General features: G+C 39.7%; 1 protein-coding gene across 1 annotated transcript in view; it reads right to left on the bottom strand.

Annotated features, from left to right (window-relative positions):
• LOC104617943 (contactin-1-like) overlaps positions 1-23,325 on the bottom strand; it is a gene marked incomplete at its 5' end in the record, with an annotated part of 32,823 nt that overhangs the window by 4,292 nt on the left and 5,206 nt on the right. The window contains 3 exons of the mRNA XM_010283394.1: positions 15,500-15,656; positions 16,800-16,912; positions 18,490-18,676. Coding sequence (XP_010281696.1) covers positions 15,500-15,656; positions 16,800-16,912; positions 18,490-18,676 — 457 coding nt within the window. The remainder of the gene's footprint in view (positions 1-15,499; positions 15,657-16,799; positions 16,913-18,489; positions 18,677-23,325) is intronic.

Here is a 23,325-nt window from a genome sequence, read left to right on the forward strand (position 1 = left end):
TTGTGGTTCCTACATACATAATTGCAGGGATTTTTTTAATGGGGTTTTCACAACATGTCTTAATACACTGTGGATTTGATGTCCTTCAGATCAGCATCTCCTCTGATGTACCATACATGTACTATTTGCAATTCCGAGATGAAAGTGCTGTCCCCTAAACAAGTCTTAACTAAGGATACTATATACAGTGAATTTTTGTCCTGAGCAGAGCGTCTCCTCTTTGCAGAGACATTTCTTTGAGCATTCATCTGCCGCTCCTCATGTTCATAGCACTATCTATCTCCTCTCCTCATTCAGCTTTAAACAGTCCCACTCCAAACGACGGCAGTTTTCAGGCAGTTGTTTGGAAAGCCAGTTGGGAGCGTATCTCAGACTAGAGTGCTTAGTCTTCTTTCCTCACAACTGGCTTATTACAGTACTTCCCAACTAGTTCCTGAGCATTGGTATGGTGGGAAGAATCAAATTCCACCACATATATATAATACATGTGTATCACTGGAGACAGCTGGGTCTGCAAAGACCTTTCATCCAAGATCTCTCTCTCTAGACAAGGTGTCAGAGGAGTGTGTGCCCTCCTTGTCCCAGGAACAGAAGTATGCTCATGAGGTGACCACATACCACATGACAGGGTGTGCCTACAGCAGTTCATATGCACGTACGTACAGCTTGTCACCTAGCAAATCATTTAACAAAAAGGAGACCTAAGCCACTAGCAAACAGAAGGCCTGACTTGTTTACAGGAGGCCTTCAGTAGTGAATTTAAGTGCTATTACAAAGGCAGATCTGAAAGGCAGTGTCTCCTGGAGCTCTACGCAGAACTCATCAGGGATATATTCACAAGACAGACTCCAAGATGGAGCCAATTATTTCCCCTCTTGTTTCTACCATGGAAGGTGGAAACACGTATTCTTACAAGATCCCGGTTTTCCCATTGTCCCACCAGGGAGAAAGTCCACAGCATCTGCCATGAAGCCAAAATTTTAGGGGTTTCCCTGCAGAATTTATTTTCAACTTCAGCCATGTTCCTATTATTCTCCCCCTTCTTTTTGGGTCCACCACCCTACTCCTCCTGACTCTGGTACTCATTCAAATCAAGTCTTTCCGCTGCTCCACTCTCTTCCTTGTCCCCCATACTAAACTCCACCCTCAGCTTTCTCTTGTTTCTGACACCCCAAAACTCTCCTCTGCTCCCACTACCACCCTTTCCCCTACGACTGTAGGGATGTTCCTGAAGTCAAGATTTCTTCTTAAGTCGTTTCTTATATCCAAGCACTTGGAAAACCAAGACAAGAGACCTACCAATCCTTCTTCATCAGCTCAATTCAGCTGTAAAAGGTACGTTTCTATGAATAGTATATTTTTCCATAGGAAGCAGTATATCCAACTCAGTGAAAGATAAAATTAGGGAAAATACTGGAAGATTGCTTTGTAAGTATCCATAAACAGAAGAATTTTATGCTTAAGATGAACTTGAATGTATGTTCAAATATATTCTCATACATAACAACTGCACATTTTGGCAATTGTGAAAGTAGGGGGATGTCCTGGTTTCAGCCAGGATAGAGTTAATTTTCTTCACAGAAGCTAGCGTGAGGCTGTGTTTTGGATTTGGGATGAGAAAATGTTGATAACGTGCTGATGTTTTGAGTTGTTGCTAAGTAGTCAAGGACAGTCCAGCTTCTCGTGCTGGCCTGATAGTAAGGAGGCTGGGGATGCACGGGAAGCTGGGAGGGGACACAGCCAGGACAGCTGACCCAGGCTGGCCAAAGGGATATTCCATACCACATAACGTCATGCTCAGTATATAAAGCTGGGACAAAAAAGAAGTTGGAGTTATGGCGTCTGTCTTCCCAAGAAACCATTATGCGTGATGGAGCCCTGCTTCCCTGGAGATGGCTGAACACCTGCCTGCCCATGGGGAGTGGTGAATGAATTCTTTGTCTTGCTTTGCTTGCGTGCGCGGCTTTTGCTTTACTTATTAAACTGTCATAATAAATTGGAGTAAACCATGAGTTTCCTCACTTTTACTTTTCCGATTCTCTCCCCAGTCTCACCGTGGGGAAGTGAGCGAGCAGCTGCGTGGGGCTTAGTTGCCAGCTGGGGCTGAACCACGACAGGGGAGTATGTTTTTTGTACTTTTTAGTGATTTAGGAGACATGTTAATCTTTTCCATAGCCTTTATCCCTAAATACCAAAGTAGTGTGTCTTAATGAATGAATAGTAGCCATAGGGAAAAAAAAAATCCAGAATTCGTATTTAAGAATAGCCACATAAAATGTATACTGCCTTTTTCAGATCAGGATAATGGAGTTGGAAAGATGCAATTAAAGTAATCTTTTGAATGCTTCTCATGAAGGAAAACATGAAGAAAAGTTTACTGTGTAAAGCTGAATGATGACCAAGTATGAGGAAATTTCTATTTGCATGTAACTATTCTACAAAGATTATATTCAAAAGTAATGAAGTCAATTTAATGCCTAAAATGAAACAGGTATTAAAACAATTCAGACTTTGATAAATTTCCCAAGCCTTTGTAACAATTTGTTAGTAAAAGTATGTCATTATTTTCTGTAAATGTTACTTATCTTTAATATATGACATTTTTGGCCCTTTTCACAACATCAGTACCTTTTTATACTGGATTGTAACAAAAATCTAGAGACCTTTTTACAAATCTTACTTTCATCAGATCTGTGAACCAGGAAATTAGTTACTGGTCATCTATGAAGCTGTCATAAGTGAATAACTTCTCTTTCTCAATGGGAAAGTGTTTGCCTTGCCAACATACAAAAACTACAAGCTATTCCTTGGCTAATCATGAGCTGATCCTGTTGTGGCAAAACTCTTTCTCTGCTTTTGTTGTCAGGAAAGATTATTCGAGAATTAATTTGTATTAAAGGACATCAGTTTTCTTAGTTTCCAGGTACTGAACATTGAGGGGGATGTCTACATGACTGTTCTAGTTTGAGAAGGAGCATGTTTTTGAAGGGAGTATCTCAGCTGTCCCATTTATTGGGGTTTATTTCACATTGTGGAGCTGCCTTGGATACCCTGTGCAGGACTGGATTAGAGGTGGTGCAAAGTAAAACCTGATGTGAGCATAAAATGTGGAGCGGGATCCTCAATGCCGCTGTTTCTCTCTACAAATCCACTCCTCTCGTGCTGCACAAATTGCTCAGGTAGATGCAGACTGGCTATCTGAATGATACAGTCGCTGCAACACATTTTTCATGACACAAGTTATCATATGTTCAGTAAAAGTAAGAAAAAGAGAATTTTTTCTTACCGGGACTGGTATTGTATATGATTCATAACGGATTTAAGTTTGTAATGTAAATTTTGCAACTTGTTAAGAAATGAATCTGCCTTTGTGTCTGTTTTGCAAAATATATTTCTTTTTTCTAAAAGAATGGCCAAACTCCTACACATTTTCCTGTAAATAATATTCTCCTTTTGATCAAGGACCCATGGACACATCTTCCACTGGGGCTGTCTGTTTTTATATTTCTCCTTTTTACTTTAAGAAAGGTCAATGCAAAGACTTCTCATACTCTGTTTCTCCTTGCTTCTAACTAAGCTTGTCCACTTCTCTGTGAAAGAATTAGACCACCTCAAAAAAAAAAAAAGGATTTTTGTCTGCTCTCTCTGTTAATTTCTTTAGCATGTATTAGGCCTCTTAATATTAGTTTTCTGAGTATTTTCATATTTACCCAGACAGAGCAGAAAAGCAGGAGGAGAGGAAATGTAATTTCTTCAGCTTAAATTAAACTGTGTAAAATAAGTGAGTGGGTTTGTAGTCAGTGTCAACTGGCTTCTGAAAAGAAATTCCACTTGTCCCAGATGGAAATGCTGTCTTCATGAGAGACTACTGCAAAAGAAATGGGTAGTATCAGCTGACATGATTTAAATTCTGCTATACCTATTCATGCTAAATGGAAAATAACAGAACTAATTAGAATATGCTTATCTTGCATCACTGGCATCATTGCTAAGTCATGGGTCCAACTTTCCCTTGTCTAGGAATACCTTTGTTTGGGCACGAGGAAATTTTCCTCTTGCTTGTGCCATAAACCTTTCAAGAAAGGTGCTATGGAGTAATTCACAACCCTGTGAATTACTGTTTTGCAGCAGAGTAGATGTATAGGATGGCAATAACGCTGTCTGTGCATCTGCCTGTGCTTTGTGCCGCGGTAAATTTTGCTGTGCGTCTGCACAACAGCTTCAAGCCTATTACAAGAAAATGAGGGAGAACATTAAAAGCATCGTTGAAGGGCTGCTGATGGTCTGGGTGGTTTGTCCACCGCACGGTGTTAAGTCTGTCTTCTCCTACTTGAAAATCCCTATGTCAGAGCCAAGTAAATGTTATGTTTTGTTCCGGCAATGGCACCCGCCGTGTTGGCAGTGTCGTCAGGCAGCTGCAGGGGCTTCTTTGCCATTCACTCCAGCCCTGCTACAGACCTGGGCTGCCAAAATTAAAAGATGCCTTGGACTCCGAGGAAAATGAGATAATTTTCAGTCAGTGGGCTACTGCTCAACTAGGAATAAATGGAAATTATTTCTCAGCTACTTTTTCCCTTTCACGTGTATTACTGTTCATTACATATTCTTTTGCATGGAGAGTTAAGTAGAAGACCACAGGTAGTATTTTTTAAACTCTTTTAAAGCAATATACCCAACAAATAATAGCAAGAACAATCTATAGGGGTCCTTCTGTGACCCAAGCAACAGAAGTAGCTGTACCTCACACGCATTCTTTGAGTTTCGGGATCGCTCCGAGGACCTAAAGGCTTGTCATACCTCTCAGCATCTGCCCTGTCTCTCCAGTTGTCAGCGATCACTCCAGACAAACTGGCTCACCAGCGGCACCGGGAGTGCTGCCAGGCCCAGTAAGGCTGAATCATGTGGGACGAGGTGTTCAGTGCTGGGAACTGCCTGCTGAAGCAGCAGGAGGGGCTTGGAGCCAGTTTCGGTAGCTCGCCCCTATAGAAAAGCTTATCTGAGATTACCCTGATTGTCTGGTGTGGCACAACACTTCGCTGTGAATTTTCCCACATAAATGTATTCTGCATTGCCTGAGAAATCATGGGTGATAGTCATTCAGGGGAATTTGATCATTGTCTGAGAGAGTAATTGACAGGTTTTTCATCAAAAAAGGCTAGTTTTTCAGGAAAAAATGGGAGGCCAGAAGAGAAAGTTTCACTGTGACCCTGAAAAGAAGAAAAAGGACAGGTCTTCTTTGGCCAGCTGGCACGTCTGGGCATTTCTGAGGAACCTATTCTGCCTTGTTCAAGAAAATAGGGATTTGTGAATGTTTTTTACAAATAAATTCACCCCAAGTATACATCAAATGTGTCACTCCTTTTCACTTGCAAAAAGTCCACATTTAAACAACCACACGGTACAATGGGCAAACAGTAGAAACTCTTCAGGTGCAAAATGGTGGAGAATTAATGGGAAAAATACTATAGTTTTGGAATTTCTGTGTTCTTGGGAACAAATGTGGCATATATAAATACTGAGGTACATTAAAAGCCTGTCTTAAAAACCTTCATCTTTCAGCCTGCAAGACTGGCTCACACATCAGAAGATGAAGAAGGATGCCCTTGGCTTCTACAAGAGCAGAAGCACCCAGTCTCAACGGGCCGGATGACGATCTTTGCTTCACGGCAGGGAGAGGCCGTCGTCCCTCTGCAGCACGCGACAAGCCTTGCCCAGCATGTACAGTACAGTGCAGGGCTCATGCTCATGAACCTGGCCACGTGCTATGCAGTCTTCACGTACGGGTAAGTCCCATCACCGCGCCGCCCTTGAGAAAGAGGGTCAGGTAAAGCGGAACGCAGGCGGTGCTGGCAAACGGCAGCCTCCCTCCCTCTGCCCCCTCAGCACGGCGAGCAAGGAACAACGGGAACAGGCATCGGCCATGGGTGGGCAGCAACGTGGCAAACGCAGCAGAATCAACTAGTGGACTGAGAAGCAGCAAAGAAAATAAGTTAGTCCAACAGGCCAGCTCAGCTTAAATTTGGCCTTGCTATTCAGCAAGGTAGGAAAAATCTTAAATCGGGCATGAAAGTTACTGCAGAAAGGAAGAAAGCAAACAGCTGGCCTAGCATGTGCCTCCCTAGAGCAAAATAATAATATTTTTACTGGCAGGATATACTTGGAAGAACTGGGTACTGGTAAACCAGAAAGGCCAATACAATTTTCCAAGGTAGCTGTGTAGTAGGATCTCTGCTAAAGAAGACAGATAGGAATAGGCAGCATAAAGCATCCTAGAGGTACACTGGTTGATACAGAACCTTTACTGGGAATGTTCCAATTTGCCCAGTTCCAAACGAAGGTGCAATAAAAGGAGAAACAGATGAAGGTAAAAACTAGCAACAACACAAAAAAAACCCCAAGAGCAGGGGTTTAGTGTAGAAATTGTTCCTCCTTTGATACATTTGTTGGCAGCTCTGTTTGGCTTTCTAACAAAGTAATTTTTGGATTGTGAGGACTTTGTAGGTACATGCAGAGAAGTCTGTGATTAGTACCACATTCCCCTCCAGCTGAGCACATCATTTTGCATTTTAGTGTCCCGATACAGAAGTACTAACAGCCATTGTAACAGAGTGCAAACGCTTCCTTTAAAGCCAAATAAAGCTTTTTACCTCCATACTGTATAATGTCAGAAAAAGACTGAAACAACCCATCACTGGGTTCTGTTGTTATAGAAACTAAGAACTTAGAAATGTATGAAATACTTCTTTTAGGGAGACAGAGACAAAACCTTCTCATGTGGAGGTAAATGAGGGAAACTTTTTTTTACACGTAATATCTAAGTGAGCCAGCAGTGCCTAAACCCAGCTTTAAACAGCTGCTCATTTCTTAAGATGAGTGACTTATGCTGCCACGTTGAATTCTACATTTCACTTATTTCTCCTCAGCGGTATCAGAATATAATGCTGAGTTACAGAATTTAAGCACAGAAAGGATCATTATGTCTTCTAATGTATGTCCTGTATCATCTAAATATTGCCTCACATACAATACAGGAAAAGTAGCCTTTTCCTTAGTTTCTCGTGTACTGAGCGCAGGAAGGTGGATTTTTCTAAAGCACACCTTCTGAAATGCCTCGCAGCCTTGTTAAAAACACCAGGAGTTGAAAAGCAAAAACTAAAGCAAATATTCATGCTTCTGGAGAAGAAATTTTCAAATTGATGTTAGAATTTCTCTCCTCATAAAGTTCTTCAGCCACTGTCTAGCGAAAGCCACAAGCACCAAATGTGATACTCTGAAACATTCACATGGACTTAGATGAAGGATCCTTCTGACATTCCCTTACTTTGACAGAAATAATATTCCTCCTTACGCTCCCACTGGCATAATATAATTGTGTTGAAGAGGCACAGAAGACAGACCAGGTAGCACTCTTCCAATGCTTACTTCCAAGAACTCTGTTGTCAGCTCTCCATCTATTGCTTCTCTGAAAAGGCTTTAGAAATATGGTGAAAGTAAAATATATGGTATTAGTCTTTAAAGGCAAGAACATTTTGACATTGAAGTCCTTCAAGTATTCTGAAAAAGGCACGGAGAATTTCAGTATGTAGTAAGATATACTATTTAAAATACCTATGTAAAGAAGGCAAAAATACACACAAGCATTTCCTGTACGGTCGCTGGCACTTAAAAGATATGTTTGAGTTAGCAAATACATGATTTTACCTACTCTTTTTATCTGTAGTAACAAATAAATCTATTTATACATGAGTACAAACCTGCCGAATAATCACAGTACAAACTGTGCTTCTAATGAAACATTTATCATTTAATGTATTGTCAGTAGATCTGAAGTTCGAAGTTGCACAGATCGCAGGAGCACAAAATGCCTGGTTGTACCTGGTTGTACCTCTGGGGCTGTCTAGTCTGACATCCCACTCATACCAGGGCCGTCGCCGACACTGGATGTCGTCAGCCACAGCTTGGCCTACCTAAGTTGCAGAAATCTCCAAAGACAAGAACTGCGCAGCCTCTCTGGGTAACCTGCTCCAGTCCTGCACTACCCTCCGGTGAAATTTTTCATAAAGTCCAACCTGAACCACCCAAATTGCAATTTCTGGCCACTGCCCTGTGTTATGTCATCTGCCATTATCAAGACTTTGGATTCATCATCTTTGTAACCACTCTTTATAGAGTTATGTGCTTCTGTTAAGATTACCCCTCTCCACCATGCTAAACCTTGGTGTTTATTAAACACAGAATCACAGAATCACTAGGTTGATTATCACAGTATCACTCTGTGATAATTCCTTAATACTGAAGAGCTGTGCCCCTTCCTCACTGCTAAACTGAGTTTCTGAAGGCGCCTGGACTTTGACACTGAAGTAACTGGAAAACTATCACTGCTGCCTTTGTCAGAGAATCGCGGGGGTTTGTTCTCTTAAGAGAGAGGTTTCATCAAGAAAGAGAGTGTACAGCAGATGTTTAACCTAGGACTTCCAAATCACTCTACTCACTAAGAAGAAAAGGAGCCTGGCTAGGTTAGGTGCATAAAACTGAGAGGTACGAGCAAGCCACCGCTCCGAGGCACCCATAAAAAGTAAGATAGAATGTTAACTGCTGCACTGAAAAATACCACACGGATTTGACTAATGCAGTTCCACAGCTTGCTACTGAAAATTAAACCATGTATGAATTGTCATGACTAGAAAGTATTCCCTTCTTCATTCCTTCACCCCTGTAATCATGTCTGCAATCCTGTCTACATTATTAAGGGGAAAAAATTAATGCGATGAGTCTTCCAAAGATTACTTTAAATCACTCTAAACACTACTTGGCTGGCTTTGATTTCTCAAAGCAATTAAAAATACTGCATAAATGTAGTTCAATAGTTAAATGTCCTACCAAGAGGTGAAAGCAGAATATGCATTCGAATTAAATTAAATCATTATGCATCAAAGGGATTACACTATTAAAGCAAAATACTAATCTTGGCATTTACTCTACGAGCTACGTGATTTTTTCAGTGACACTCTTTTTTGCTATGTTGCTACATTTAAGCATAAGAGACTTAAATAATGATCTTTTGGATTTTTTCCACTTTATACTCTTGGTAGAGTACAATGAAGATAAATTACCAAGCATTTTGTTTCATAAAAGTGAAGGAGTGTAGTGTTGCTGTGTTTATGTAATAAAACCCTGAAAGTACCCGTATGATATATCTCAACAACTAGATAAATTAATGGAGAATAATAATTCACCCAAACTGAATTTGAATGTTAGACCTTCAATTCACTGATGAATTGATGGGCCTACTGAAAGGGTGGCAATCAAAAGCTTGCTGGATTTTTAAAAAAGGTATTTCTAACTGTACAGTGAACCAAAATTTATTCTTTGTCTTCAGCATTTTAAAAGTCAGTCATTGTTTGGAGGGTAACATCCAAACTGCTGAAAACAGTAAAGTATTTAAGGGTTTCGGAAGACGAAATAAACCTTTGTCCATCAGCCAAATATTATTCAGGCATTTCATGGTACACTTTCCCAAAGCTGGGAGCATAGGGTCAGCTTTAGTGAATCAGTGAGTAGTTCAGGACGCTGACTCCAACAGTGGTCTGTAACAGATACAGTGGGAAGGGAAAAAAAAATCATGGCATGCAAAATACGACTTTCCTCTTATATTCTTTCCCCCTTGTGTCAAAGTAGCTCCTGAGCTACTTAGTAGCTTCTGTTCAGTAGCTCCTGAGTCAAAGGCTGAATATAGGACATAGTTTTAAATAAGGCCTGATAGACCAAGCCTTATAACTTTGTCCTGCACAACATCCTGTCACAGCAGGTTCCACGATTTAATTTTGTGCCATGCAAAAGACTATTACTTTGATAGTTTTCAATCTGCTGCCTGCTAATATTACCGAGTACCTTCATTCCCATACTGTGAAGGAAAGTGAATTATCTTTCCCTACTTGCCCCTTACTGTTCATGCCTACCTGACTAGCCATCCTTACTCTAGCTGAAGACTCCTTGCCTCTCTTGCGCTCCCCACCCAGAATTCACTCCATAGCTGCGGTACCCTCACGCACGGTCTCTATACTTTTATAGTATCTTTCCTTAGAACTCCTATCTTTACTTTCTGAGATCCAACAAGAATACCTGTTTTCCACGACAGTCACACCTTCCTATAGCATTCTTGCACGCTTGGGGATAGCCAACAAAATCTCCAATACGTAGCAAGTTAAAACATGTAACAAGGTGTATGAAGTTGCCATAGATTTCTTTTTTGCTAACGTTTAAAGGCACTGCAGAGTTCTCACGTGTTCGCGTGACCGTCCGATAGCCCTCAGTGGGGATTTTGCAGGCAATTCCCAAGCTCACCCAGACAGGCATGTGGCAACTCAGGCTGAAGATGAAAGCAGGAGGAAGTTACACGGTCCTTTTCAAGACAGTGGCCACTTTTTATGTTTTCTGATGTATAGCAGCTGTGTTGTCAGTGTTCTCCAATAATGAGCAACCTATCCTGCTCTTGTTTCTTGTAATATTGTTCTCTTAATCCTCCGTTGTGTTCTAAATCCATGTACACACACATCCAATTCCTAGCTATAAAGCCTGCCAACGACCACTGCACAGCTTAGTTACAAGCCTTACGGCTAAAATGAAATTTTGTTGTATTCACACTTTGAATGTATCCAGGCTTTCCCATATAAATAAACATAAATGACAAAATAAACAGTATTTGGATTATCAAAGGATAATGCAGACTAAGAAAAAGTAACTAGATATGAAAATATTTCTGCAGTCTGTCCTACTGTTGAGGTTGAATACAAGAAAAAGAGAAGTAACTGAGATTAAGGAGAATATGGCTTTTCAAGAAAATGCTTGTTTTAGCACTGAATATGTTGTAATGCATGGAATTACAACGCAAGAGAAGGCTCCGGGGAGACCTTACTGTGGCCTTCCAGTACTTAAAGGGGGCTTCTAAGAAGATGGGGACAGACTTTTTAGCAGGCCCTGTTGCAGTACGACAAGGGGCAATGGTTTTAAACTAAAAGACAATAAATTTAGACTAGGTGTAAGGAAGCCATTTTTCACCATGAGGGAGGTGAAACACTGGCAGAGGTTGCCCAGAGAGGTGGTAGATGCCCCATCCCTGGAAACATTCCAGGTCAGGTCGGACGGGGCTCTGAGCAACCTGATCTAGTTGAAGATGTCCCTGCTCATTGCAGGGGGGTTGGACTAGATGGCCTTTAAAGGTCCCTTCCAACCCAAAGATTCTGTGATTCTATGAATTGTCAAACCTTAGTTTTCAAAGTAAGGCTTGGAAGGAGGCAGTACCAATAAATAAATTAGAATGGTGATAAAGTTGAATGTGATGATGAAGGAAAATCAAGAGAAATACCAGAGAATCGAATATGTTGTTTTAGGCAGATTTATGTACCAGGTTAGAGGGTATTCTGAGTATTTTCTACTTCGATTTTGAGCCAGGAGACAACAGGGAAATGCATTGTGAAAATTACAGTTCTTGTAGAGATGTCTTTCGGAAATCTATTTTTAGTTTAGTAGAGGATTTTTGCTACATTTTTGTCATAGATGCATAATAAGTTCCAAGATCAATAACAGAGGACTGTCATGCCAGTTAGAGGACTGTTTTCATCAGCATTCCTTATGTTTTTTACCTGTGTTCTCCTCTTTTCTTATTGCTACAACCATCTTTGCAACAGATGGACATTTTCAAATTATGATCAAAAGATTTTGATTATACCACATGAAAAGTGAATGATCACCTGATTTACTTGATACACTAACGTGCAATAAATATTAATGTCCCCTTTAAATAATAAAAAAGAAATTAAAAGATAAAATAATTTAAATGTTTGTATGAGTTACTACAGGCAAAAATTTTGCATTTTCCTTTGAAAAAGCTATGCTTCAAAGTAAATACTTTTTCAGGATCCCAGAAGATGCCTCTGGCAAATGGAATTCATATGTGTATATATATGTGTGCAATGAACAAAAAGAAGATGTAATTTTGTTCTCTTGCTATAAGCATATACAATACATAAATTATTCTTTGTCCATGTCACATTAACCTGATTTCGTATTTGCAGGTGAAGGTGCATGATATCTTCATTTTTTCACAATATTTTCTAAAATCAGAGGTTACCCTCCCTTCTCTCCCACCCTAGATGAAATTCTAAAATTTGAGTGCTTGATTCTATTTTTCCTTACTCTGGCATAAATTAATTGCCCTGAGGCCAGTGCAGTTACACAAGTGAAGTGAGAAAAGAACCAAGCGCCATATGGTTTTAGTTCCTGCTGATTGCAAGATTGCTTTGATTACATTAACATTAGCATTATGACAAAGCACTGCAATCCAAAAAGCCTGCAAGAGACAAAAAAAAATATCTCAGCCTTTAATATATTTCAAAGAAAATAGATAAGCCTATTATTAGCCATTGAAGTGGACTCCTTTGGTAAACAAGTAGTTCCAACCTTCAGCTGGCTGTGGGATCTCAAGGATGAATTTCAAATTGTGTAGCTCATTAATTTACTATAATCGGCTTCAAAAATATCCCTAAACCCCTAACTGTACAGCAGGCACTGGTCAATAAAATACAACAGTACATGACTATTTTACACTAATTACAGCCGTATGCTGAAATGCTGCTCAGTATATATACAGTGAGTGATTTTATGATAAGCATTTGTATTTCAAGATGTTCACTAAAAAGAAATGCATGTGAGATGGCTGTGTTTGGTAAACTTCTTTTATACCATTCTCAAGAAAAACACTGTACCCCACAGGAAGCTGAGTGGTTATATGAGAGTAAAGTTGCAGCAGGACGTCTGCCTCCCTCCCCAGCATGTACCTGAGTCTTCTGTGAGAAGGAAGAGGATGAGGAAAACATAAAAGAAAGTTTCTCCCTCAGACAAGGGGTTGAGCTGGAAATAACGTCTATTTCTAGTTTCTTTTACATTTGACTTTCAAACGTAACTATTGATAGTTTAAATGTGCTGTATTTTTAATACCTAAGTTAAGACCTCAGGGCCAGTCACGGTTCCTGAACTAGATGTTCTTGTACTTAAACCTAAAGCCTGAAATGCTTGCCCAATTCTCTGTATACTATGTACTGCAAAGAGATTACCCTGCCTTTCATCTTCTTTTCCATCTCCGTTCCTAAACTGAGTCCAGGGGGTGCTGCCTTCATCTATGCTACCGGAGGCAGAGTCCTCTGTCTAGCTGGGGTATGGTAGAAGTTGTGGATGAAAACTTGTGTGCAGTGTGGAAGTAGGAGCAGCACAAAACTCTACAAACTAGCATTTGTGTAGAGTGCTAACTCTCCCAGAGGTGCTAACTCTGTACGGGCACGCTTGGGGCAGGTCTAAATGGCAAGACTGATCAACTTGAGCTCATTGTACTGACATGGTTCTGCTTCCAGTTTGGGAAGTAATCTGCTGCTACCTAAAGGGTCTTTGCACCACACTGATGATAGATGATATATGTATAATACAAAGATGACCTAAGACATGTCTTAAAGATACCAGTTGCTTCAACTTTTTTGCAACATATAAAATATGTTAAAAGTGATTTCCCCAGAGTATGATAATATAATGCAATGTATTACAGCTTTTGTAAAGTGGTTGACTTAATACCCCCAAGACATTCTCACAGACAATGACATGATTAACAGAGCATATGCTAAATGTAAACACAATCCAATCATTTTCATCAAAACCAGAAGTAAACAGCTAGGGAACTGTGTGCATGAATCAAAATGGCAAAGTAGTAAGGAGCGATGACAATGAGAAATTCATACAGAAATCCAGATAGCATGGGAACTTAAGCCATTCAAACCAACTGTGCTTCGTCATAGCCACATGCAAAACTATACACCAAGGAAAAAAAGAGGCATGCCACAGATCAGGATGGGACACTGTATCCTGGTAAGCAAGGATTCCAGGAAGGATTTAGAGCTGGTGTTGGACAAACAAGTTGAATACCATTTTACAGACCAGTGCAAAGAAATAAATGGCTAACAAAAGCCTTTCATGAATAATGCTGGGAGTTGCAAGTGTAGGGAGGTGAGACTATCTCTGCAGACAACAGAGTCGAAACAGTGCATATAGTTATAGTGTCCTATATAGTCCTAAAGGAATTCTCAGAAGCTGGAGAGGTGGAAAGAAGAGCTGTTGAAATTATTTAAGACCTGAAGAAAATATTATCACGGAGAAATTCAAGGTGCTCAGTCTTAGCATTTGATCAGTCACTTGACTGATACATATATACATTTCCTAATGGGGAGAACAAATCAGGCACAAAAAGATTCTTTAATCTAGGCAAAGGCTATAAAAGGAAACAATGGCTAGACCCCAAAACCAGATAAATATAGACTAAAAATTAGACAAAAAAAATGTCAACAGTGCAGGTGATTAATTGTGAGAACAAAGTATCTGGCAAATGATGGACCACCTCTAGATTCCATTTGATCAAGAGTGGAATAGATACTTCATACAAACAGAAATGGTGATACCCATGAGTTCACACTAGGTGATATGAAGTGTACATATGATTGAAAAGCAGCAGATTGGAGGTTCACTCCTTTAGGAACGGGCAGCTTCTCAGTGCATAGATAACATAGCATAGGCACTGCTTTTTTAAAAAGAGACAATAATGGTTGCACAGACGGTGTGACAAGAACACTGTTGATGTTTAATTCTTACTATTCCCCAAGTTCATTTTTTAATTAAAGAGACAAGAATACAATGCAAGTCTTTAAACCTTGCAAAGACACTTCTCTAACTCCTCGATATGCTCCACTTCATACACTGTGTGCTAAGGCACTACTTAAATCTACAAAACTGAGAGGAAAGAGATGTGCAGACCACGTCTGAGCTCAGAGGGAGAACCAACACTGAGTAGAAGTTGAATCAGCCTGATCCATGAAAGATCCCTTCCCCTCTACCAACCATCCAGATCACTCTAAAACTGAGCATTTCTCATTGCTTATTCATCTGTATGTGTCACAGCTTCCCTTGTCTCCTGACAAGTGGAACTCCCATAGCAATTGGTCTGTGGACCACTGTGGACCACCTACTTTTCTCAGTTACCTTCTCTGCTCTTAGTGGCAGTTGACAAAGGAATGAGATACAGAGACAACAGGTACTAGGAACTATAGGATTATGGCAAGTTGACGTCTTCAGCCTGAGGCCGGCACCATGCAGTTATGCTTGTAGCACACGACTGAAGTGGTAGCCTAACTGGGGGCACCAGTAGAAACAGTCTGATCTTTGGAAGATTGGCAGCGCTTCCGAGATTGAGCTGGACTGCTGCTGAAGTGTTCTGCGTGCATTACGAGTCATCAGAAAGATTATAAGTTAAACCCTAATTCTCAATGCAGTCACTGCTGAAGAGCTACCTCTCCAATTTTGGATGGGAATGGTGTGCTCATCTCTGGACAGTGCGCAAGAGGAAAATATTCAGTCCAAGATTTCTAAGGAATGTGGTAAAGAAGAAAGGAAGTTATCTGCTCACCTGAAATTTTTATTTGAGCTACTTCTCCATCTCCTCCTTCACTGTGTGCTCGCACCTCAACAACATATTCACCGTCACTGGGGACTGGGACCTCTATTGTGTGCTTTCCAGTCGAAAACAACTTGCCTTCATGTTGTCCATCTGGTCTGTACAGTACCTAGGAAAGTCACAGTAAGTATAGTTATTGAAACGATACATTTCGATGGACACCGTGCTACATATATACAGTGTGTAAATTAAAAAGTATTAGGTTTTCATTTATATATGAAGCCTATATATATCAAAAGGTAGTGGCAGTTACTACTATTTCCAATTTTATGTAGGGTGAATCTAGACAGGTGATTTCCTCATTGCTTCTCTGTCACAAAATTATGCCAACTTTTGAAAAATAGTTTCAGTCCCTACATTCAAAATAAGTAATTAAATGATGGAGGATAAATGATGCAGGGTGTCAAAGAGCATCAAATAAAAATCTCAGAACTCATCTGGGTCTTCTGACATAAGATTTATTACCATTTTCATAAATGAAATGATTATTAATTTTATTATTAACTCTCAGTGTTATTAAACTATTGCAAATTTGATGGTATATGTCTTGTAGGACCTTTAGAAAAGATCTCCACTCTTTCCAGAGTAATTTCTGTGAAATGTTTTCAGCAATTCCCAGGAAACAGTTCAACTTCTCAAGCAAAATTTGTACATGTAGAACAAGACATTAATTTTCTTACTGCCAAGCAAGCAGCAAAGTTAAACAGGAATTAATTTTTGAAGCTTTCTATACACCCTATATTTAGTACATACACTTGCTCTAGGTATACAATAATTGCATTTAACGAGGTTAAGTGTCCCTTCCCTTCCTCTACCTTCCCAGACTTTATAAAGAACTTATGTTCCAGGAACTGTAGCTCCCATGGAGATGGGGAAGGAAAGCTGGAACAATGCATACTGGTGTAAGGAAAAACTATTAAAGTGTACAATTTTTTAAGCAGTATTTTTAGCTAATAGACAATAAATGTAATCATATGGGAAATCAGGTTGCTGCAGTCACTGATTGAAAGTTTTCCATAAAATGGCTCACTGTCCAACTGAATTTCAGTGCCCCAATGTCTTCTCGTCATACCGACTAAGTCCACTGACGTTGCCCCAAGCCTACTGGATGTCTGTGATCCCTGAAAATGATACCTACATCTTTAGCATGCAACTATGTTTAAGTCTGAGTTGGTACCAAAATTCAACAGTGTCTATAAAATACACCTCAGGTAGCATACACAAAGGTAAAAAATATTTTCATAGATCGTACTTTGTATCCTTCAACTGCAGACTCATTTGACATTGCCTTCACATGATCCCAGGTGATGATGTACCTTGAACCAGATCTTACAGAACTAATAATTCTTGGACGTTGGCTTGGAGCTGAAAAGCAACATATGTATAACATGCACATAAATGAGATTTCATAACCATTCAATGTTGTTTTTATTAAGACATGTAAAAATGTAAAAAGGGAAATTATGTCTGATCTTTACATGATTAAGGGATAGTCTGCTTCCCAGAATGAACTGCTACACCTCCAGCCAGGCAATTCTGGATGGCTTGTGCAGTGGCTGCTTTGTGGGTTTGCCTTTCTGTGTTGCCAGAATGGAAGTGGCCAACATCACCCTTCACTGTTGCTGACCATGTGTGTTTGCTGGCATGCAACTATAACCATGTTCAGAACCTCCCAGAAATGTGGCTTAAGTCATATTTATTCATCGAGATTAAATATTTAATTAACCATTTAAAGGCATTTCTACAGAATATAACTCAGTAGAAATCAGAGTACCCCACTGCAGAAACCATTAGTTATATTTCACACAATAAGCTTATAAAAATGGAATCTTCTTATTCAACACAAATGAACCCTGCGGGTCCAACTTGCACAATACACTATTTACTGGCAGACATTCTCAAATTAGTTGTACATCTTTTTAGCCTGTATGTGTGTTTTAAATACACAGGATGTGTTTCTTAATTGAACATTTCTCAGCATATGTTAGTGCTAGGTATCGTCATTAAGTCAGGAGCTATACTCAGAAACCTATTACGGCATGTAAATTCAAGGGTGTGATTCAGATCACCCGCTTTTCAAGGTTGCCTGATCCTGGCTCCCTCTACTATTTATGAAAAAGGCAATTGGTCTTTTAATAGCCAGAATATAATCCCTCTTGCTATTGATTAAACAGAAATCCAGGGTATAGCTGCTTAAGCAATAGCTGATCTGAATTGTTCATCACTTGGAATATCATGTCCCGCTCTAGGCCTCCCCAGTACAAGAAAGCTACTGGTAATCTGGAGTGAGTTCAGCAGAGGGCCACCAATCTGGTGGGAGCTGGAGCACTTGCCCTGTGAAGAGAGGTTGAGAGAGCTGGGCTTGTTCACCCTGGAGAAGAAACTGCTTTGTAGGGGGCCTGAGAACCACCTGTCTGTTCATGTAGGGTGGTTATTAAGAAGATGGAGTCAAGCTCTTCAAAATGGTGCATGGCAGAAGGATGAGTAACAAAAGGCACACGCTTGATTAAAAGAGGCTCAGACTAGATGCTGGGAAACACAGCCAGGGAGCAGAAGAGGTTTACCAGGGAGGGAGGTCGTGCAGTCTCTATCCCTGGAGGTTTTCAAGACCTGATTGGATCAATACCCTGAAGAACCCTGTCTAAGCTTGTAGATGACCCTGCTTGGAGCAGAAGGTTGGACCTTCCAAGTCCCTTCCAGCCTGAATTATCTTAGGAGCCTATAATATGTGTCTCCTTACCACCTTTTGTAAGATATCCACATTGTACATGGCAACAAAAGAGAGGAAGAAGAGCCTTGGTAGAGCTTTTCAAACCAAACATAAAGGGAGATCATTTGGTATACTAATGAGAAGCCAAGTTTGAAGACATGATGGACATAATGCAACATGCAGTAATGATGTACATGACATTATACATAACCTAATGCACCTAATTACTTACGTGCTTTCCTAGTAATAATGTCGATGGTTCTACTGGGAGGTCCATAGCCTGCACTATTGAAGGCAGAAACATCTACATGGTAGCGAGTATTAGGCTTCAGGTTTTCCAGTTTGGTTGAATATTCTTGATTGCTCACTTGTACCCGCTGTGCAGCTGCTTCTTTATCATGAGCAGCCCAGTAACGAATCTGTAAGCAATCAAATCAATGATTAAGTTTAGCATATTTAGTCAGAAAGAAAGCTTATTAAAAATTATGTATCCTGGGTATTTCTACACTACATACTTCAGGTAATAAGCGAGCTAAAAGAAATCTAACAGCAATAGCATGGAATTCGTTCTACAGGTTGTGATTTTAACCAAGTTGTATATAAGGAAAGAGAAACAAATTCAGATTTTATTATGAAAGCTTTTCTCACAGCGGTTTAACTTGTTCTCAGATAAGTCATTAGAAGTCTGGGAGATGGATAATGCCTTCAGAAAACAAGACTGAGTATTTTACCCCGAACTTTAATATTGTTCTCCTACACTACAGTGTAGACTAAACTCTGCTAATGTTTTCACAGTATGTTCTTTAAAATGTCTTACACATTTAATCCTTTTGTACTTCTATCTAGGGAATGAGAAGTATTCAGCCATGTTATCTGTATGTGCAGGTCTAGATACATGTACCTAACCATTTTCTAAAGTTTTTTAACCAAATTCAATCAGATTTCCCAGTACAATGTGACATTTGTCAAAGTAGATGAGAAAGGACCTAAAAAAGCTTAAACTGTGGGAAAAGCACCAATGTAAGCTTGTAACATCTTAAAATATGAAGTCAATTAACTGTACATAGAAATTCTGTGAGTTTTTTTTCCCAAGAAATTGTTCCATTCTACTTTAATTCACTACGCATTGCAAAGCACCTGTTTAAAAGAGAGTAATTCCCATGGAGTGATGCCATTCCATAGGGTCTCTCACACACACAGGGTTCTATTCTTCATGGCCTTGTCAGATGCAAATGAGAGTAAAACGCTGTCAGTCTCTGGGTTTTGTCATGTTTATAACCCTTTGGGTAAGGCTAAATAACCTGCTAACCTGAAAGAGGGGAAAGTTGTACCCATTACATTTTGGTTTCCTCAGCGTTTCTGCTCAGCTCCTGCCTGCCCTCGTAATGATTTTTGGGTATGCTACATGAGGACCTTTCAAAATCTTTTTAGGAAGAAGTTATGTTGGTAATTCCAGGCTCTAGGAAAAATCTTGCTTTGTAAGATTTGACTGGTGACATCAGGTATCCTGTTATTTTATTTTTTAAATAGCAACCGCTTTAATCTTCTGTTCTGCTGACATTACCTTTCCTTGGAAACTTCATTTAAGCAATAGGCTAGAATAGCAGATAGTTTGTCAAGGTATTACTGTCACAGGTCTCCTCTTTAGAAATTATGGGTACAACCCTTATTTAGCAAGGCTTTATTCTCTTGTTCACGTTTAAATTAAAATGTTTAATAAAAATAATTCTTTCTTTTACCTTCAGAACACATACTGGCTGAATGAGGAGAGGTGCAGTAGGTTTCTCTTCACCTACTTCAAATGTCTTTGGACATGGTAACAGCCAGTATCATTACACAGAGATTACTCTCATTAAAATACTAAAGTCTCTTGTGTTTGTTGCCTCAGTCTTGCCCACCAGTGTTAGAGGTGACTCATACTCCGACTATTATAAATGTGACAATATCATAATGGCTTTTCTCACTCTTCCCTGGTGTAGAGAGAATCACACTGTATGTGCAGGCCAAACTGGCTCCCATTTTTAAATACAGCATGTATACCTGCCTTTCAGCAGGCACAAACAGATAATTTTTAGTTATATAAATGCATGCCCTGCACAGGGTTTTGGAAGTTTAATCCACTAGCACCCCACAAACATCAGTTTACTGTAATTTAAGCACTCACACTCATGAAATTCCCACTTGTCAAGGTGGTTATTTTACTGAGTAAACAGCCTTTGTCCCAAAATGAGAGAGGAATGTGCACCCAATCCATCCTGCAGGCTTCGCCAGCAGGGTGGTAACCTCCACTTGATGAATGGTTTCGAACTGGTGTGGATCTGAAACCATCACAGTTCTTTCAGCTGAAGGTCTGATTATGATCTTCAAGTCAGATTTTTTTTTTAATATTTTTAGAATTAACAAACTGTTGTAGATAAACTGCTGTTGTTGAATGCGACCAGCTGTACACCATAAGCTGTTAACTGTAAGTGGCTGACCCCAGTGTGAGAGGATGTGTACATCAGGCGCTACAGGACGTCATGTCTATCTCTGTCCCTAAGTTCAAACAAGTTTCTAGCCTGCAGCAAAGGGATGTCTGTGAAGTTCTAGGTGCCCTAAAGTTTATTAGCTACAGAAGGACCAATGGTAGCTTTGTTGTGGATATTAACTGGTCATTGAAGACTAATTAAATCATTTCTAGTATGTTCTATTATGTTAATTAAGTAGCTGCTTTACCTGAAGATGGCTAACACACTTTATGTGAAGCTTTTGTTAATCACAGGGCATATGCTGGAAGCCTTTGAATACCTCTGACTTGCAACACTTTCTACAGTCCTACTGTTCATTTGCACTACAGTGATGCTAAGGGGTAATATAACAAGTAATACACAGAATCAAACAAGACAAGTGAGAACAATGAACAAGAATGTAAATTACTTCACTGAGATCATATTACATTTCAGGCAGAAGTAATATAATTTAAAAATTAAATTAAGTTTAAATCCCAAATATTATTGTTCTTGGCTGCAATGTTGCGGACTTAACTACTTCTATGGTGTGTAAGCTGTGTGTCACACACTCAGAATGTCCTTCTTTACATCTTCATTTAATATACAGTCATATTTGGATCATTGTAACTACTTTCAGAAAAGTAAAAAATTGAAATAAGATGAATCCCTTGAGAGCTACGAGAAAGTACTGTCGTCTTAACGCTATTCCTACATTTCTCTTCTCACTTATTATTTAAATAATTTTAAAGTCTCTTGAAATAACCTGGAAATTTCTTTCACTCTCTTGCCCTTGTGGAAGTGATATCTAGGATTAAAAGCCCCATTGCTTCAAGAAGTCATATTTCCCCACTTTGCTCAGTAGCACCTCTCTCTTTTTCTTAAAGAGCTTGGATAAGAATCTCAGTCAGTCTGCTTTTTCCTGCTGCTGTGCATTTACCTTGTTTTCACTTGAGTAAACTTTAAATTCAGTGACGATCTGCATTTACCTTACTCCAGGGGACACAAGAGGGTATTTCACCCCAGCTCTAGAGTTTGTTGCAGGAGATAAACCAACAGTGACCTGTGGGAAGGAATGCCTTAGCCATCATGAATTAGTGCAGCCTTCCATGCTGAAATCAGGGAAAAACACTCTCTTTCATGGTCCTCTCCTCTATTCAAATTTTAATATACTGAAATACATCGGAAGTTGTTTCTCTAAGTGCCATGAAACAACAGCTCTCACATTCATGAAAGTTTTACATAGGAGAGACATAAAAGAGATACTTTATTCACATTAAGAAAGAATGCTAATAGCATATTTCAGTAAACAAGGGACAATGGAGGTGAGTAGTAATAAATTTGTTTAATAAAATAAACATATATCTATCGCATAGAAGCAGCAGGAAATATGGATGGTGTCTTTGGTATTGCATACAGTGAAGAGTTGTGGCTGTGGCAGGCTATTGTAAGAACTCATAAATCTTAAAATCTCTATATGGATGGAGGTAGTTTTCATACTTTATCTCTTCTTTAAGTGAGACCTGAGCATAACTCCTCTGTAATGGCAAAACGTGTCAGCTCACACTCATCACCGTGAGGGCAGTCATCCTGACAGTATGCATTAGTGTTAAGAAAATATGACAACTCCTGGTGTGAAAAGTGTTGTGTCACAAGTGAAATACCTGCAGGTGCTTTGCTCAGGGTACTCCCACCTCTTAAACCCTAGCATTTAGAAGGTCAATTATACAATTTTCAGATAATAATAAAGACCAAAATGAAACTGAGAAGGTGCTCTGGTGAATTTGCTAACCTATGTTAGAGCTGAGCAGTAATTGAAAAATAAATACTGGAGTATTTCTTGATGCCAATAGACAGAGCCTTCCAGACATATTCACTGGAATTTTATAATGTAGTTTGAGTGCTCCCTTCCCCACAACTTGTATTGTAACTTCACAAAAGCTATCTGTGGCCTTGACCTTCCAGAAGAGCCCTCTCTATTTTTGCCCTGTCCTATGGCTCCTTCAGGACCGATGGGAGATCTAACCTTCAGGAGCGCAAGACTTTCTTTTTGCCCTCAGTGTAGAAGCATAAGCTTGCCCTTTGCTGCTTTCCCCTCTACTAGAGTGAGGTTGGTGACAGCTCTACAGAAAAAGATCTCAGAATGAACACCTTACTGAGCTCCGTAGGCCAGTAATTCATGTCTATTCGTCTGTTTATTCTGTAGCCAGATGGGAACTTTTTCCCATAGTCCTGATAACCAGAAGGTTACTTTAGAAAAAGAGAAAAAAAGAGAAGAAATTCATATTCTAATGCCACTGCCCACCATACATATTCAAGCCACCCAGTTCACATGAGATTTGTGGAAGTGCAGTACTTCTCTAGGAATGAGTGGATGAAGTTACACTCCAGCCATCAAAATAAGGCCACACCCCACACATCTATATTCTGTGTAACAGAGAGCTCTCCACCCATTCCCAGGGTATCCCACCTTTCTTCAGAACAGCAGTTATCCTCTTTTCAGCCCAAAGATCCTTCACGCTTCTTTCCGACTTTTTTCCTTTTTTCTATTGACTGTCCTGTGCATCCTGTTCTTTCCTGCT

The sequence above is a fragment of the Phaethon lepturus genome, unplaced genomic scaffold, assembly GCF_000687285.1.
Source record: "Phaethon lepturus isolate BGI_N335 unplaced genomic scaffold, ASM68728v1 scaffold4670, whole genome shotgun sequence".
Classification (NCBI taxonomy): Eukaryota; Metazoa; Chordata; class Aves; order Phaethontiformes; family Phaethontidae; genus Phaethon; species Phaethon lepturus.